The 17,551-nt window shown below is 48.9% G+C and overlaps 4 protein-coding genes across 4 annotated transcripts; 1 reads left to right on the top strand and 3 right to left on the bottom strand.

Moving 5' to 3' along the window:
* Positions 1-280: 280 nt before the first annotated feature.
* CGCA056_v003822 (uncharacterized protein) lies at positions 281-1,186 on the bottom strand (the record flags this gene model as incomplete). Its single annotated transcript, XM_037319078.1, has 2 exons — positions 281-678; positions 928-1,186. The coding sequence occupies 2 exons, from the start codon at positions 1,184-1,186 to the stop codon at positions 281-283; spliced, it is 657 nt and encodes a 218-aa protein (XP_037182749.1).
* Positions 1,187-8,397: 7,211 nt separating this feature from the next.
* On the bottom strand, positions 8,398-9,056 carry CGCA056_v003821 (putative epoxide hydrolase; the record flags this gene model as incomplete). Its single annotated transcript, XM_037319077.1, has 2 exons — positions 8,398-8,453; positions 8,510-9,056. 2 exons carry the CDS (start codon positions 9,054-9,056, stop codon positions 8,398-8,400), a joined length of 603 nt encoding a protein of 200 aa, XP_037182748.1.
* Positions 9,057-10,658: 1,602 nt separating this feature from the next.
* On the top strand, positions 10,659-11,927 carry CGCA056_v003820 (Zinc-type alcohol dehydrogenase-like protein; the record flags this gene model as incomplete). The annotated part of the gene is made up of 5 exons (XM_037319076.1): positions 10,659-10,803; positions 10,860-10,994; positions 11,043-11,252; positions 11,307-11,680; positions 11,742-11,927. The coding sequence occupies 5 exons, from the start codon at positions 10,659-10,661 to the stop codon at positions 11,925-11,927; spliced, it is 1,050 nt and encodes a 349-aa protein (XP_037182747.1).
* Positions 11,928-12,154: 227 nt separating this feature from the next.
* CGCA056_v003819 (uncharacterized protein) lies at positions 12,155-14,735 on the bottom strand (the record flags this gene model as incomplete). Its single annotated transcript, XM_037319075.1, has 3 exons — positions 12,155-14,453; positions 14,531-14,606; positions 14,678-14,735. 3 exons carry the CDS (start codon positions 14,733-14,735, stop codon positions 12,155-12,157), a joined length of 2,433 nt encoding a protein of 810 aa, XP_037183755.1.
* Between the last annotated feature and the right edge of the window lie 2,816 nt (positions 14,736-17,551).

The following is a 17,551-nucleotide window of genomic DNA, read 5'->3' as shown; positions in this document are numbered from 1 at the left end:
ATTGCGGAAGCCCAGGAAGCGTCGTTCTTGAAGTACACGCGCGACACGAAAATTGCCAACTCTCTAGCTTGTGGGATGTCTACTCATGGACGTCTACACAGCCATCCAGAGGTATCACCAAACAGCCCCTTTTTGTAGATACACCTTAATATCAGGTTTACCCATAAGGAAACTAGCGCAACACGACGCTCCACCCTTAGATAATCAAACAGAAAGCCAGTGAACGAGCTTCTAACTCAAGTGAACGAGTTTCCGCATACAAACCGCCCACCGACACCCCTCAGAAGTCTCGGTAACGAGTTTCGTACTTCAAATCAACCACGTCTTCAGGGTTGATAGCATTGACCCTCTTGCTCCTAATGTCCGTTCCGTCCAACAGTTGCTGGTAGAGTGGGGCGAACTCCCTCGAAGTCTGGAGATGCGCCAGGCCGAGGAACTGTTTTTTGTCTTCCAAGTTGACGTGGTGCTGAACTCGATAGGATAGGTAGATTTCGTTGAAGCGTATGTTGGCGTCTAGATTATCGCGGGCAGTCACAGTGGCCATGCTGAACAAAGCTCCTTGAGTTACAGCAGGAGCTGCTCGCCGACCCATATCTCCCGAAGCACCAGAACACATCGTCCAAGAGCTGTTTGGGATGCCATTCTCCAGTAAGTACGGCGCAGTTGCACGGTATGCGTCTGCGATAAGATTGTTTAAATTCGAAAATTCACAACGAGTTCAGCTTATGTTGGTAGCTATTCACATAGATAAGTTTCAAAATTGATCTTCATAATCTCATGAAGTGCAGAAGTGTCGAGATTAATCAGGCTAGTCTCCCAATAAAGACCACCCGCTGTTCAAAGTTGGTATCAGTCACGTGTCCTCGAAGCAAATACCAGAGGCCGCCTCAATCAACAATGGTACCTAAGGGGTGAAGAAGTACTCACGAGACGCAAAAACATGCTGAAACGGCGGCAGCTTGCCGGCGCGAACTTGATCAACGATACCTATAACAGATTCCTCAGATGCGATGTCCGCTTCGGTGATCGTGATTCCATCGCGGGTTCCAACGTAGTTGAATATCTTCTCGGCGCTTGTCTGATTACGGACAACAGCAATGACTTTGCGCTTAGCTTGGAGGGCACCGATAACGGCAGATACTCCGATGTTTCCGGATGCGCCGAAGTCAAGAACCGTTTCTGCCATCGCTATAGTCAACAAATGGGTCGTGCTTTTCAGATCAAGTCCCAAAGGTGGTCGGAACAGACTGTCCGAGCAGGATGGGCAAGGCTTAGGAATCCATTTATACTAAAATGCTCACCGACTTTCACTTTAATTGAACGTGTTTGTTTACCGACAAAGATTGCATTCAGCATGGGTTCGCCGTCATTCTTAGACGCGAGGTGATATCAAGTATGGCTCTGGGCTAGACGAAATGGTAATGCTGTCCGAAACGAGGACGGCTTCTGGATCGAATTCTTGTGCCGAGTTACATAATGCGGATAGAGAACCAATCAAATGACTCCCACAGCTGGAGAAATGCATTCAATCGGGCCATCAAAGACGACTAGTGAATCTCACTGCAGATCTAGAGGAGTATCAGGCTGGAAACCCCGCCTTTAAAACTGTACAGTTGATATTACTGGTTCATTTCCTGACAACGATGTACGGTGGGTAGCAATGACGGCGCATTACCTTCCTGTTCGGTATTCTTCATTGAGATGCAAGTTTGTCAACGGCAAGCGCAGGAACAATGCAACACCGACCGCGCACTGTGTGTGATCTCGAGTCGCTCATTCGTCGGGCCAGGGTTTCTTCGATTTCCACATCCAGTCTGTGCAATTCACGAATCACGACGTGCCCAAGGCTGGATTCCGTTGCTTACACACGCCATAACTTGGAGCTACTCTCAACGTTAGCAAAATCGTTGTCAAATTTACGACTCTTTCGAATGCATAGGAACGATTTGCTTTCCGAACGCAATCTCCTAACTACGTAAGTGGGTAGGAATAATATACTCAACAAAAGGAACGACAAAACAGGGGCAATGGTAGAAAATATTCAAAGAAGCCGACGTCAATAACTTGAGGAGAGTTTTTCAAATAGTTTAGAATGAAATAAAGTTCATGACTAGCGAATCACGGCCTAAAAGATCGAAAATCTTGAACCTGGAGTATCGAATTTGCTGGCTGGGCTCCTCACAGTACACAGCCATTATGGTTTCAGTTTCATTCTTCAATATAGCTCAAAACACGACGAGAGATTAGTTTCGAAATGTATACCACAAGTATATTTTGTCAAGTGATAACGATATGTTCATGGTCATCGAAGGTCAACACGCAGTGTTGTTCAGTAAACATCCACCAGTGCAAGAGATCTATTTAACAAAGACCTACATCATCTTTGCCTTCAATAGGACCAGCCAATACTATTAAATGAAGTCTGCTGGTCGAAATACAGATTGTGATTTTTCTCTGGGTCACAGTGAATGTTCTGAACCATAGCGGGAATCGTTGGAGGCCAGTTACAATAGTGCTACCGTTGCACAACGGTAGCGAAATTCTTAACGTTCGATGTTAGGCCATGTGGACCCATTCGATCGGAGCACATTGATTCTCATTAATACGGGACTAGTTCTTTGTGAACAGTTAAATAGCCGCCTCTGACGTATCGGTGGAGGCCCCGTTGATGTATGATCATTAACAGGCATTTCGGTGTAGGTGGCTCGGACATCACACCTGTCCATCTTTGGACGGAAGTGACTCCTCCTAGGTGTAGCTACTTGCCGCTCAGTCTCGAACCTCAATGTTCTAGAACTGGGGGTATTGATGGCAAGAGAGTGTTTAGTGAGCGGTACCAAGATGTTTTCTTGTTCTTGCTTGAAAGCGATTCTCTAGACATATGCCACAAGTGCTCACTGTCGAAATTTTGCGTACGACTCTTTTCTAAAATAATTGAACGGGTATTCACGATGTATGTGGCCATCGTTATGACTGTTCTCTGCCGACCGTGCGTGGCCCTTCCAGCTTATCCTTCTTATCCGGCCAAAGCACACAATCTCCGCCCCGTTCGGCCCCAGAGACCTTATCGGTTATGCTGCTCAAATTATCCAATCATTCCTTCAACTGATTTGCAATGACACAGTCCTCACATCGAGCGCGATATACCCAAACCCAAGCTGAACCGTCGACGGTGTACTTGTATCTGTTGACACAAGGGTAGCGGTCCATGGCACACGTGTTTTGAGGGCCGATGAGGTGATGATTAGGCGAAATCTTAATGACTGAGCTTAAAGAATTGAAGAGACCATACCTCTGAGAGTAGATGAGAACATTGGAATTCATCTTTTCTTAAAGCTTTTTCATATTCTATTTCATTCCTTGGCTATCGATTTACTGCGCTTGATCAGATCAGGCATTGAAGTGCTCAAGGGTTAATTGAATCTTGGGCATTTTTTCATTGCTTTCCCATCAACTCTGCCATATGTTGTTGTGTAATTTACACCAAGCGCTGCCTCAGGGAGACCAGCTGGCCCCGCTTGCGTCCACGTCAATTTTATGGGCTTGAAGCTTGGCTGGAGCTACCTCCGAATCCGTTGCTCTCGCCTGATCAATAGACAATGAAATACACATGTTTTGAAATATCTTATTTGAGACGATGAGCCTCTTCCCCGCTCCTCCATAGTGGTGGCAGAAACATCGTAGACAGCCCCTCCCTAACATTACCAGGGTCTGGGATACCCCTAATCACTGTCGGACACCGCCCTACCACCCTCACCCTGCTTCCCATCCTTATACGTATCTTGCTTCCACCTATCAGCGATGTTAATCGTTCCTTTGAACATCTTGCTGCAGCATGAGTCCACGTCCGCTAAGCATGCAGCTACCGTGTGTGCCAACCAGCCTGGCACGCCAAGAGTTCATACCATTCCCAAGATCTTGCAAACCCAAAAACACACCCCCAAAAGAAGGATAATGTGTAAGTAATCATATAAGACTAAGAGCTGCGTAGTGTTTTGTTTCTTTTCCTCTCCGAATCCGAAACCAAGATCAAGAGACAACTTTGATTAACGATGTGTCAAGGAAACCATCACACTCGGCAACATCCATGATGAATCTAGTCACCCGTAAGCACACAGTTTCCACATCCGACCTAACACAATCTCAGAACTGCAAAGTCTTGCTGGCCACGACTGAGATTTTGAAGGCTTACAGGGTCACTTTTCAATCGCTGGTTGAGCTGCGCGTGCGAGGAGACTTTGTCTCAAGGCACGGCATGGGAGACTACGCGTACTGTGCTAAGATTGCGATCGATGAGAAGGCAGGTAATGAGATGACGACTTCTGAAGATTATCTTGCATTCTAAGTAGACGTGTTTCATAGCTGTGTCTTTGACTCTTGGCAGTTCACTCGTCCGCACAACCAGTGTTAGCTCCTGACCCCTCAATGAGATACATCTTACCTCGCTGCGTCCATTCTTAAAATGTCAAGTCGTTGACCTTGAGATCGTTTTCAGCAATGACAAGCAGCGACTGGTAGTAATATGCCTCATTACTGGACCCCCCAACCTGCGAGGGCACCCCGTGCTGTCCACTCAGATAATCGTACGTACTAGTGACCGTAATTACACCATCGCCCGACGTCTGCGTGGCCCTCGTACTCTGATTGTTTCCCTGGTTATCATTATACCAAGTTGCAAGATCAGGCACAGGGTCGAATGTGAGGTTCGTCGAGTTGTCACCCTCAAACGGAATGTCGTAGTAGACTGTTGTGGTGTAGACTATGGTATTGGTAGCGGGGTCCTTAAGGTTGATCTGGATCGCCCAGCCGATACCATTGTACTCGTGCGAACTCGCGACATTAAAGTCTGCATACTGGACCGAAGGCGGGCCAGCGACGCCAGGGATCCCGCTGGCGCGTGTGGCGCCTTTGATAGTGATCGGAACGTTAGTCTTCTGGTCCAGCGGTGCAGACGAGAATTGGCCCTCATTACTACCAGACTCACTAATGAAGACGCAGATCCAGTCGAGGTCATATTTGGTTAGGTTCCAGAGGCGGAGGTTATGGTACGAGTTGTGTAGGACGAATGACAGGGCGATAAATACGACTGCTACTGCGACTGCGGCGCCGATGAATCCTATTCCTCCTGCGATCGCGGTGGCAGTGGCGTCAGCGGCAGTGTCTGCAACGGCTACTTCGCCAGTCTGGGAGATTTCTTGCTCGCCGAGTCTTTGAAACTCAATCTCGCTTTGCTGGAGGGCTTCACCCCCGGCGACGAGGGACCGGAACGCGGAGCGGATGGCGTTTCCGACGACAGTGGCGACGCTTTTGAGGCAGTTCAATATCAACGGCATAAAGATCTTGGCTGGGATCGTACCAGCAGCTGCCACGCCGATGTCCCAGGAGATCTCGGACAATTTCATGTTGGAATAACCAATAGTCTTGACCGCGGTGACGACGCCGGTGTAAGTCACACCATTGACGGTCCACGTATTGTCATTATGCGTGATGTTTTCATTGTCGAGTTTTAAGCCTTGAAGGGCAATCGTGGCGTAGTATGTCTTCCCGGAACTATCTCGCTCGTTGACGTAGTAGACAGGGTGGCCTTGACCGTCAGTGCCTGTAGTCCAGGCGTCCCCGCCCCTGTTGCCGATGGTTTTGTAGATCTGAGCGACGGCGTTGACTTGGCCAAAGTAATCTCCGGTGGAGTTGCCACCCTGAGCTCCTTGAAGAATGGTCTGGTAGAGAGCGTCGGTGGAAAGGAGATTGCTGGTGGGACTGAGAGGAGTGCTTTGGCGGGCAGCGCCGAGGGAAACCTGTGGGTTGGGCATTGTGTGGTTGTGAATATTTGATGACTTGGAACGAGAAGCGGTTGATTTATGACTCGGAATTGAAAGTGACTTTCGTTGTCAGCTGTAGAATAGGCCTGATAAATTCGGGAGAGGGAATGACCTCTTTATATGCGGCCGATGTGTTGCTCAGTACTTCTGGAGCAGGTGGTAGTAGGCAATAGGTGCCACGAAACTTGCTGCAGCGGTGAAGACTGTTAGCAGTTCCAAGGGTAGATATGTTAAGTGTCACACGCCCGTTACGCCCTCTACAGATACTACTGCGTTGAGTGACCAAGATAATAGCCGACTGGCTGTGTTCATCAAGTGAAAATACATCCAGCTAGCCACAGCTATCTCATTATTTACGAAACCGTCCAGAAACTGGAGAGTTGCATAGATGTTCCGCTAAAGAATTTAGTCACCGACACTGACGCAACTTGATCTCCAGAATCCAGATATCTCTTACCCTTTAAGTGCCAATAGCTAATAAAGCTGATTGTTAGTCCAAGACATCGACCCATAAACATTAAATGGGCCAAGCCAATGTCTCTGGGCTATGGTTAGGCCCTGGTGGTTGGTTACTGTAAGGGGCTGGCCCCTAGGCTTTTTCAACGTAGAGGTGCTGTCGATTGACTATTCTAAGCTGAAGAAGGAGGAAAGGACTTTACAGGGATAGGCGCCTAGCAGCAGTGATGCAGACTGGGGCTAGGCGGTGTGCTACAGCAGAATAGTGGATCCGGCGGAGCTGGATCTCGGTAGCTGCTCCGGCAAAGCTGGAGATCTCGGCCGGGCTCTAGCCCGTTACAGTTACTCAGCTATGGTAAATTCCGTTTGCGGAAATGGTGGCATACCCACCTGTAAACTATCCAAGTAGTTAGTTTCTGGGTTTATCCGTCGCACACTGTTTGAGTACACTTCCAAGAACTACCGAGGCCTAGGGCCGCATATCTGTCTTGCAGTGACTGGTTGGCGTTTCCGAAACCAATTATTCAAGTATTTGGACGATTATGTATCAAAAAAATGATGTGGACTCGATACTCAGCAATCACCGGAACAGCTATGCTGAGCTCCACTGTTAGACTAGCATGGTGCATACGTCATCGGCTGAATTGCGGATTTGCGAATCGTACGGCATGAGAGCAGCTAAGAACCTTTTCCCTGTATTGGCGGCTCGAAACGCCTTTTTTTGGACATGGATCCGGAGAACCCCAAAGGGTTGTCATAGGAATGAATAGTGTCTCGATAATTTCAATCGCAGCCTAACGGTCTTATCAATCTACGTGGTCTTGTGGTCCTCTATGTTGGACCTGAGAGTATCAAGGGATGGAACTGTTTTTGGTGCTACTAGTTGGATCCTATCATATGTAGATATGTCCAACGAATTGCTTTTACGTGTCTCTTGTGGTATTGCACTTTTTGCTTCTCAAAGGCCGGGAAATCTTAGTGCTACGAAGCCTCCGCTGATAGCTATCGACAGCGAGAATAGAAACCTGAGCAGCTTCTGTATCCGTGAGTGTAATTCAGCTGTCCCGGCGGAAGTCCATTTCTGATAGGAATCAAGGTCAATACCAATGGGTCTTTTGTTTTGGAAAATCAAACTTTGTGCTCTTGCCCCCGTCGTTGTCGCTGCTATCGTCGCCTTCATTGTGTATGATCATTATTTGCCCGAACAGAAAAGCTCAATCTGAAAACCATCATATATCCCAGCTGGAGTCTCCCTATGTCCCAAATCGGGAGAGCTTCTACTACAACCAGATACATGTAGATCTAGCTTGCCCTGCACACTGGTTTGCATCTCTTAGCCCCCTGAACTCTGATGTCAGTAGGTCTTCTCATGCATTAATCATTCTTCGCGCGCAGTTTCAAGTGCTTATGAATTCTTAGAGTCATGGATTCTTGTGTGAAGTACATAGATGTGGAAGCGGCTTCTACGTGGGGATCAAACAACTGTCTTACAGGTGGTAAAAACCGATAAACAAACTGTCCGAGATAGAGCATGATTCTGAAGGGACATGTATGGTGAACGCAATCGAGCCCAGGCTTGGATAGCAGCAGCCAGCCTCTTGTCAGGATCTGTGGAGAACAGCTCCCAGGCATCTTGATGCGATGGGCTCCTCACTAGTATAAGCGAATGTCACATCATGCAGTGCCATGGCATCTCAGATTATGGACGAGAGTTAGGACTTCAAGTCTGGGCAAGATATCTTCTACTACTGTGTCTGGGATCTTGAAGAGACTTCAAAGAGACTGCTTGTGTTCCATTGTCTGTATCCTCGATTATGATTGTCGCCCTCATCGAAGTGCACAGAATGTAGCCGCCCAGACGTAATAAAATCAGTCGGTGTTATATTAAACCACTTTCCGACTGTCACTTCCAGGTCATCTCAATTAAAACTCAACCCCTCCCTCCCTCTGCTCGGTAGGTGGACCCTCAACTACAGACCATCGCCTTTAAACGCTCCTTACAAGCAAAGATCATTTCCCATTCTTTCTTGAAACCTTTCGCATTTCTTTGGAAGACAGAAATTTCCGAATATCATTAACTAAGTCATCGGGACATTCGAGAGCTGGAAAGTGACCGCCATGTTCATGCTGGCGCCAAAAGATGATGTTTGCAAGTTGCTTGGCCCAGTCCTTTGGACACTACAGACTCAAAGTTAGCGAAGTAAACACAACACATTTGTTTGACTTGTACTGACTGGCAGGATCTCTCCGGGAAAGAGGCTCACGCCCGTGAGAACTGAGATGCCCGTCAAAGGCTTTGTCAGCTTCCCGCCTATCTCCAAACGCCTCTCTGAAGAACCGCAAACCTGGGGTTGCCCCTTGAATCCAGTGCATCATGACCAAGTTGATGATGTCGTCGTTGCTCAACGCTTCGGGTACATCGACCCAAGATTGAAGCTTCTCCACGAACCACGCCAGCAGACCGATGGGGGAGTCGCCTAGTGCAAAGCCCAAAGTCTGAGGCCGTGTTTCCTGCATGTCGATGTATGCGCTCTGGTCTCTGTGAAAGACACTGCGAGTCTTCAAAAGTCTCTTTTCGTATTTTGAGTAGAGTACGCCGGACATACGCAGGCGAAGATAAGCAAAGGGCGCGGCACCGAAAGCTGGGGTGGGCGCCGGGAACGTATTGAAATGTTGCGCTCGTATAACACTGGGGTGCTGAATTGCCATCCAGCGAGTGATGAAAGCGCCAAGATCGCCTCCCTGAGTTACGAACCAGGGGTAGCTCAAGACATCAGTCATCAAGACTTTGAACGCACGAGCGACCACTGCAGGGCCGACTCCAGACCTCAAGGGGGCAGGTGAGAAGCCAAACCCAGGGATGGATGGCACTATAACGTGGAATGATGGGAAATCGTCGTTTTCGGTATCGGTCGTAGTCAATTTCTCAACGACCTTGCTAGCTTCAAGAAAGGAACATGGCCAGCCGTATACAAATAAGAGCGGGATGGCGTCCGGGTTGGGCGACGTAGTGTGGGTATAGTGCAGCGTGACCAGGCCATAATCAGGAACTTGAATTTTGACAAGGAAATGATTAAACGTTTTGTTTATTCGCTCCTGTGCCTAGTCAGCCTTACAATCATGAAGAGAAAGTGATAGAGTTAAGACGCGGGGAACCTGCCTCCTGGTCTTTCCAGTTGTACTCATTTCTCCAATATTCTGCCAGTTACCGAATGCGTGCAACCTTTGCACCTTGAGACCAGTCATCATCAGTGAAATCCGTTTGTTCTTCGGGAAATCTGCAGTAGAGAAGCTTCTGCTCCGTGACTTTCAGAAGCTCCGAATCGATGGTGACGGAAAATGGGGTTGGATGGTTTAGCTCGAGTTGGCAGTCTTCGACAGGAAGCTTGGGCAACATCATGCCCCGACCAGCTGCTCGGTCGCTGCTCCTATGTTTGTGGTGCCAGAGTTGTAAAAAGATTGCTCGATTTGGAAGGTGGGTGAGTTTGAATAGGTAGAAACTCCAAATACCTCCCCGGGACAGAAATGCACAGTTAGACAAAGGGAACGTACCATTTACTCCGAAGATCCGAGTGCAAGGTTCTGGGGGATCAAACTATCAATACATGAATCAATGTCACTGTCAACAACCTGTAGCGCTGGTGATACTTCTGTTGTTCCTGCGTTTCGGTCTGCTCTATTCCCTTCGCATTGAGTTGGCTTGCCGTTGTCCCGCATAATAGACCAGCCGAGCCAATGACGGCCACGATTCGGAGTCGCAAATCAGACGAGCATGTTCAGACAGAAGCTGGCGCCAGCAAGCAGACCGTGGGGAGATGAGAAATTCATGCAGCGCACTTGGTGCATCCTTAGTAATCGCCCTCTGAAGAAAGGATGAACCACTTCAACTCAAGAAAAAGATACCGCCTCGTGAGGGACCTGGTGCACTAGGCAACGTCACCTGATCTACTAAACTGCAGTGATTGAGGGTTTCCACAACTTTGACTATCATCCAGACTATGTCCATCCTTTACTACCTACGCCTGGCGCTTGCGCTTGCACTTGCACTTCCAGAATCCGGTCCCCACCCGACCGATCGGGGCCGGCCGGCATCCGACCCCACTCCGGCTTGTATGTTTGGCTCTTGGTGTCGACCGGCCCGCAAATTGTCATCCGGCCGAGACCGATTTGTAATGTTTTCAGCCATCAACCCCGCAGCAACAAGACACGCGATTATCGAGTCTTCATGACGTATTTCTGATGAGCAAGAACAGACTACGCACCTTGAGAGTTTGATATATACCGGGCCAACGTCCGGCTGATATTTCTCAATGGCCTCCTCACCCAATTCCCTTCACTCTCCATTACCATCGATACGGTGTCTTTTTGTCAAAATATCCAAACATGAGTGGGAAAGAATGCCAAGCGCTTGTGGTTGAGGCGCCTAACGGTAAACCATCGTTGGTCAGGAAGTCAATCCCGATTCCCGTGCCGGCATCCAACCAGGCTCTTGTCAAAATCTCACACATCGCACAGAACCCTACAGACGGTAAGTACATGACCCCAATTTTAGAAAGTGATGCATAATTCTCAGATCGGCTCTAGTCCAGTCTTTTGACGGGAATGCCTTTGGCGATGGTGCGGTTCTGGGGTGCGACTTTGTCGGAACAGTCGAAGAGACAGGTGATCAAGTGAACAAGCTCAAAAAGGGCGACACCATCGCTGGGCTGATTTGGGGAGGTATGTAGCCTTGGAAGCTTAATATAGACAAATCTGACTGTGGCATAGGAGAAATCAAAGGCATCGGAGGGTACAGCGAGTACACTGTGGCCGACAACAACATCAGCTTCCGGGTCCCAAAGAACATCAGCCTCGAGGAGGCGGCCACGTTGCCGCTTGCTTCCATGACATCATGGCTTGCACTGTTCTCCAAAGATTGTCTCGCGATTCCTCGAGACGGAGGAAAAGATACATCTGTTCTTATTTGGGGCGGTAGTTGTGAGTCTTTTTCCCAAACATCAGTATGCATGCGTTTCGACTAATAATAAATAGCGAGTGTCGGACTTTATGCAATTCAAATTGCTGCACTCCACGGGTTCAAGGTCATCACAACGTGTAGTCCACCCCACTTCGACCTTGTTAAATACCTTGGCGCGAAGCATGCCTTCGACTACCACGACGACGATATTGTCGAGTCCATCAAGCAAGCGGCACCTGGTCTCAAGTACGTCTTCGACACCATCGGCAACAAGTCCTCTTCAGGCTTGGCGTCTCGAGCAATCGATGAGAGAGGTGCCGGCGGCCTTTGCACTGTAAGACCCGGAAAGGCAAACACTGAGGATGTCACCAAGCAAACTAAGGTGACGGATGTGCTTGTCTGGACTGCCTTCTTGAAAGACCATCGCTACGGCAGTTTCCATTGGCCGGTAAGCTGTCCTCTCCACACGCGCACACCGTGGCATATTTTGCAATAACTGACCAAAATAGGCGCATGAGGCAGACCACCAGCTTGGGACTGAGTTCTTCGAAAAGCTTCCGGGTTGGGTTGAGGAAGACAAGATCAAACCTAACAAGCCCAAGGTTATTCCCGGTGGCCTTGAGGGAGTTCATAAAGGATTCCAGGAGTACCGTGATGGCAATATTTCCGCTACGAAGCTCGTGTATGCGCTTTGACATTTTTCTGATGGGTTAGAAGGCATCATGCTCGGCGTTTGCTCGGCATGTGTCGTGGTCTGATGTTGCCGGCCGAGTGATATGGAGGCGGATCGTCAGCAAGCACATTCAACTGTCATTGAATCAAGTTCCCGAACGTAGAAGACTAAACGGAGCATCGGAGTCAAATCTGGGACTAGAAAATCGGGTTTGCTAGAGACAAGAAGTTGAGAAAACAAAAGTAATCATCATTCTGCTCTCCTGTCGCTTGTCATCAATCCTACTTTCACCTCTTCAGCCGGTGTGTCTGCTCGATACTTCGTAAGATTCTCATCCTCCGCCACTGCAGTTTTCTGAGGCGCATGATTAAGAAGGACTGTCTTGCTCCCGTTTGCGCTGCTCCATTCCTTGCTCGACATGGCCAGGTCACTGCTCTCAGGGTATAGAATTGTTGTGAGAATTCTGCCCACAGTGAGTTGCTGAAGGCGACGTCGAAGAACATTAACAGTCGATGATTGAGAGATTGAAGTCACGAGCAAGACGAGTATGATTGACAACATGACCAACAGTAGAAGGAAAGCCGGGATTCCGAACGCGTAGTGATACTTGATCCTCCGTCCGAACACCTGGATAGAGATTTCGACGGCCTCTTCAGGCACGTTATTGATTGAGCCCAGCGTCCCCTTCGTTCCAACCACCGCTGAAGCCGCAAGATCGGTCCATAGAAGCTTGATGACATTTGAGATGCCAGTCGCATCCGCAGAAAGAGCCTGCCACCGTTCAAATATGGGCATATTCGACGCACCAGCCAGATCGAATGGCCACTCCTTGTTAAGTGCCCCTTGATTCGAATTGTAAGGGAAGAGAAGTTTCATCACACTTGATGGAAAGTCGCTACCGGGTAAGTTATACGTCGTTGACCCGAGAGAGGGTTCAAGCTCGCTAAGTGAAAGAGAGGCGGAATATCCTGGAATATGGAACTCCCGCTGCTTGACTGTTGAAATGTTAGGCCGAGAAGCGTACTCGGGTGAGATTATCCCCCAGATCGAACTGATGCCATCCATACTGAGGCCAGAATCTTCCATGCCCCAAAGCGGGTAGTCCTCGGGGCTGCCGTAGTTCTTTGGCATGATGGACGTGGCCTTAAGACTGCTGAGTCCGTCAGTGCCGTTGGCGGTAAATGTGACTGTCTTTACTATTGCCCGCACAGCCGCAGCGCAAGAGTGAAGGGGAGAAGACCATTTGCTGTGGTTCTCATACACAGCCAGCTTGCTACCGCCATCAACCCTCTGGGGCACACCGCGAAGCAGGCCGCATCCAACGTAAATGTGTGAGATGTTGGCTAGGTCTGCGTTCCCGGCGCCGCTGCAAAGTATCTCAACGTCTGAGAAGTTTCTGTCATCGACGCCGAATGGGTTTGACCAGTTTGCAGCTGGGTTTGCACCAATAGTAAAATGGTTTAGATCCAGGTAACTGCCGAACCTGCCGATCCCGAGCCCTCGGTAGCTTGTAAGAACGTCTACGTCGAGCGGGAACCCTTTCCCCAGGTGGGAATTAACGTATGACCATGCCTTCCTGCCGACAGTTTTGTTACTCGTCGCCGTCACGTTCAAATATGCCATAGTCCAAAAGTTGTTGAGCCAGGCTCCTTTGTAGGCTCTTCCATCCAAGTCTGGATTTGCTTGTGTGTTCTCGCTGTTGTAGAATGGGTACGTGCGATTGATGTTTACGAACCCCCCGCGGTCGGTGAGTCTGAGATTGTCAATGCTCGGAGAAGGAACGGTATAATTGACTTCGAAGTCGAGCGTCAAGTTCAGCCCAACGCAACTCGTGATTGGCTCAATAAACAGCAGGTCCTCGGACCAGCTAGCCCCTTGATCGATGTTGGTGGGTATGGTATGGTTCCGGAAACCGATACCACCATTAGCCGCGTCAACAATCAGGCCTTCAACGACCTTGATGCTCGGGTCCATGATGTGGCTCTCTAGCTGGCGGTATGCGCCGACAGCAACCTCGGTGCCGTTATCGACGAAGGCCCGTCTCCTGGCTGTAAGCTGCCGCCATTCAATGTCGAAGAAGTTTGAGATTGTCGTGCGGCCTTTTGTTCCGCTGGAGAATATTTCCTTCGCGGTGGGGTTGATTTTGGAATCAATGCCGAAGGGCATGGTGAAGTTGAGGGTGCGGTTGCTTCCGCTGACAATGACGCTGCTCCCAGAGTAAGGGCATGGTGCTGGGCCTTGATTCAGCAGGCTGTGGCCCCAGCTACAAGTGCGAGAGAAGTCGTGAAGCCCTCTCTGCGATGTAGCTGCGCCGAAAGACCCGCTGTCTTTGACATACGAGAAGGATCCGAGCCTACTCCCGAGTGCATCGATCTCCTCATACAGGCCCAGCGGAGTAACAACGCCAGCGATGGCGATGAGGACCGCAATGATAGGGACCGCCCAAGAAATGAGAGAGATCCTGAGTCGGGCGCCGTGGCTTTGGACAGAGTCGGACTGGAGAATCGTGGGCCACCATGTTCGCAGGAGAACACGGCTGGCAATGTTCCTGTATCGTTTGCTCATTAGCAGGCATTAACTATCGGGGTACAGAAGGTAGGTAGCTAAGAAATGGAACAGACTTACCAAGTAGCCACGGTCTCTGTGTCTCGGAGAAAGCCCGCTAATATTAGAGCGATCGCTGTAGGGCAGAAGATCTGAGCTACAGATCAGGGTCAATACTTGACTACAACCCGCTACCACGGTGAATGGACTGAATCGAACAATACTTACCAACAACAATAGCAGCTGCAATGAAACCAGCAACATATCCAACAGTGATTTCAATCATTTCGAACGCGAGAAAGCGAATGACAGGCAGATAAAGAAGTGAGCTGCGAGAATATCGCCGTAGAGAAAGAATCTAAGTAGGATAAAACAACCGGAAACATAAAAGGACCATCGGCGTCGAGGGGCGGAGAACGTAGCAAAATGCCCAACAGCCCAGACACCTTATTCTCAAGCTTCTTCTTTCTGACCTATCATGCCAAGAACGCCTCATTCTCGCAAAACGCCTAGCCTGATCATGATTATCAAGGATCTGTAGTTTCACGCGCTACCCTGATTGGGCTAACTCCAGGCAAACTGCAAGCTAACGCAAGTTTGCGCTTTTTGCAACGGCAGGAATATAAGAGCTGAAATTTTAGCCCTGCTTTTGATTCGTCGTGTTTCTCGACCCTTGTTACTTCACCACTTCATAGGGGTCATGAGCGGGGGAATTGGCTCCCGTTTCTGACATCTCTGTGCTTGAGAGCCTATCCCTACCAAGGACGGGATGGAAATTCCAACTGCAGCGGTCTGGTTGTATGATTATCAATGATTGGGCGTGCCGCTTGGAGGGCTTCTTGCGTTAAATGCGATTTTTTCACACATTAGTTCTCGTCCGATGGACTCAGCTTGAGTTTTTTTTGTGGCAACCTGGAATAAATCTAATATCATCACCTTTCCGGGAGCAAGTTTGTTGATTAGCGCAGTCCTGAAACGTATTGTTGGCGTGGCCTTCAATTCCGTCTTTTGATGGTCATCCATGACGCTCAGCATGACTATATGAATTAGCGGAGCTGGAAACAAAAACAGGAAGTCAATCTGCCATTCGCAACTTCTTGTGAATTCTATATCTCCACGAGATATTTTCTCGAATTTGGCCAAGACCGAGGCCAGTTACCGCCAAAATCTCCCCGTCCGGCTGTCTGAAAAAGTGGCCTTCAATTTCCAAAATACGTATCAGCCAATTCATGGGACTTTTCTGAATGTGCATCATCCTGGACATCAATGTCCAACGCCGCATTTAGACGAGATACTGTTCCTTGTATCTCGGCTTGAAAGTCATTGCTTACATTAGTAAAGTCGCCATTTCCAGCATACAGCAGGTACTGCACCGTCTTTATGTGTTGTGGAGTTCTTCGGTGCCATTGTGCATTGCCTGCGGTAAGCGCTGGAGGATTTGCCTCGATAAGCCTTCTCGCGGTCGGAATGTGCCGTTCAAAATGCACTCCCGCTAAAGAACGCGAAATATCGATCACTGTTCGTCCTTTGTATTTGACACGGAAGTTGGCTCCGTGTTTCTTGAGTATGGGCAATACTCGTCCTGGTTGAATAGGCGTGTTGATCCAAAATTGAACCAAGCAATGGACCAGATGCATGTCCACACTGCGAACAATCCATTTTATTCCCTCGAAGTACGGCATCTTCATGATAAGCTGGGAATTAAGATGCTTCGATCCAGCTTTGGAGAGAAGAGCATCAAAAACCGGCAGCCTGTCCCAGGACCAAAGGGTGTGTGCCACACTGAGGAGATGGGTCGCCTGTGACTCTGCGATTGTATCGACCAGCGTGATGAGGGAGTCGTTGATTTTGGCGGTAATTTCAGTTCCTTGAGGATAACAGGGAGGGTTTCGAAGTAGGCCTTCACATGAAAATTGACTGCTGTCCACCACTCCGAGGCTGAAAAGATACTTCAATACTTCCTTTTGGCCAAAGCATGCCGCAAGCCAGACTGATGTCCTCAAGATATTCATGGTCTTGTCTGAAGATGTGCTCGTTTCAGTTTCAGGAACTGGAACAGCAATGGCAGTATTGACGACTTCTCGAATACCTTCATGATCCAAATTTGCGAACTCGAACAAAGCTTTGATCTCCCCAACGCAAACGGAAACGTGCTCCGCAAGTAGCTCACTCGAGATGAGATCCGCTATGGCCAGGAAAGAAAGAAGATTGAAGCAAGGAACAAATTTCGGGGTCTTTTCACACTTCCGGCAGGAGTCAGACATGTATCCGGGACCCAAGAGGACCTCGGGAGATTTGTCGAAACCATGAAATTCCTGCCAATTCTCAGTATTCTGGTGCCTGCTGCAGAGGTAATCATTGCTTGAAGAAGACGAAGTTATTAAGCCATGATTCATGAGCGTAATGATGTTTTGCCTTATGCAGTCAAAGCAAATGACCGGCGGTCCGTCCTTGGATGTATCGTACCACTTTGAACAAAGTGCATCAACTTTGAAATGGTGTTTCAGATGCGTGATGACCAGATCTGCGGCTCCTTGAATGTCGTTATTCCCTTGTTCGACCATCTTCTGCAGAAGGTCGCCGAAGCTTTGCTTTGGGTCCACAGGGGGAGCACGTGGCTCTGGCGGCAGAGAAACCACCTTGGCAACTATGCACTTTGCCTGCGCATCCGCAAGCCTTCCTTTCCACAACTTGGCTTCACTCTCATGAGAGATTTCGGAGGCAATTTCGATCATAAGTGAGATGCAGCCTACAAGGACTTTTGGACCAACTTCTGGGGAGTGTTCCAAGATGTTGTAAGCTGTGGAGCAATACTCCCCCGCCTCCTCCAGGTTGTGCTCAGATAAGTCTATATCCAAAGACGCCTGCAGAAAATAAGCTTCGGCGGCATAGTAGTTGATGAAGCCTCGTTGCGTCTCGCTAAGTTCTTTGCAATGAAGCAACACTTGCAAGACGGCAATGGCATCGCCCGACGCACCAAATCGAACCAGGGCTATACAACGAATAAGTCGAAGTTCCACTTGAATGGAATCTAACGAGAAATCTTCAGTCCGCTCAAATGCATTCACTTCCCCATACGGGCGAAGCAGCAAGTTTATTCTG

Source organism: Colletotrichum aenigma (assembly GCF_013390185.1).
Source record: "Colletotrichum aenigma strain Cg56 chromosome Unknown KSG_Cg56_contig02, whole genome shotgun sequence".
NCBI classification, from domain to species: domain Eukaryota; kingdom Fungi; phylum Ascomycota; class Sordariomycetes; order Glomerellales; family Glomerellaceae; genus Colletotrichum; species Colletotrichum aenigma.
The sequence above is the reverse complement of the archived record's forward strand: the minus strand, read 5'-3'. Positions and strand labels throughout refer to the sequence as shown.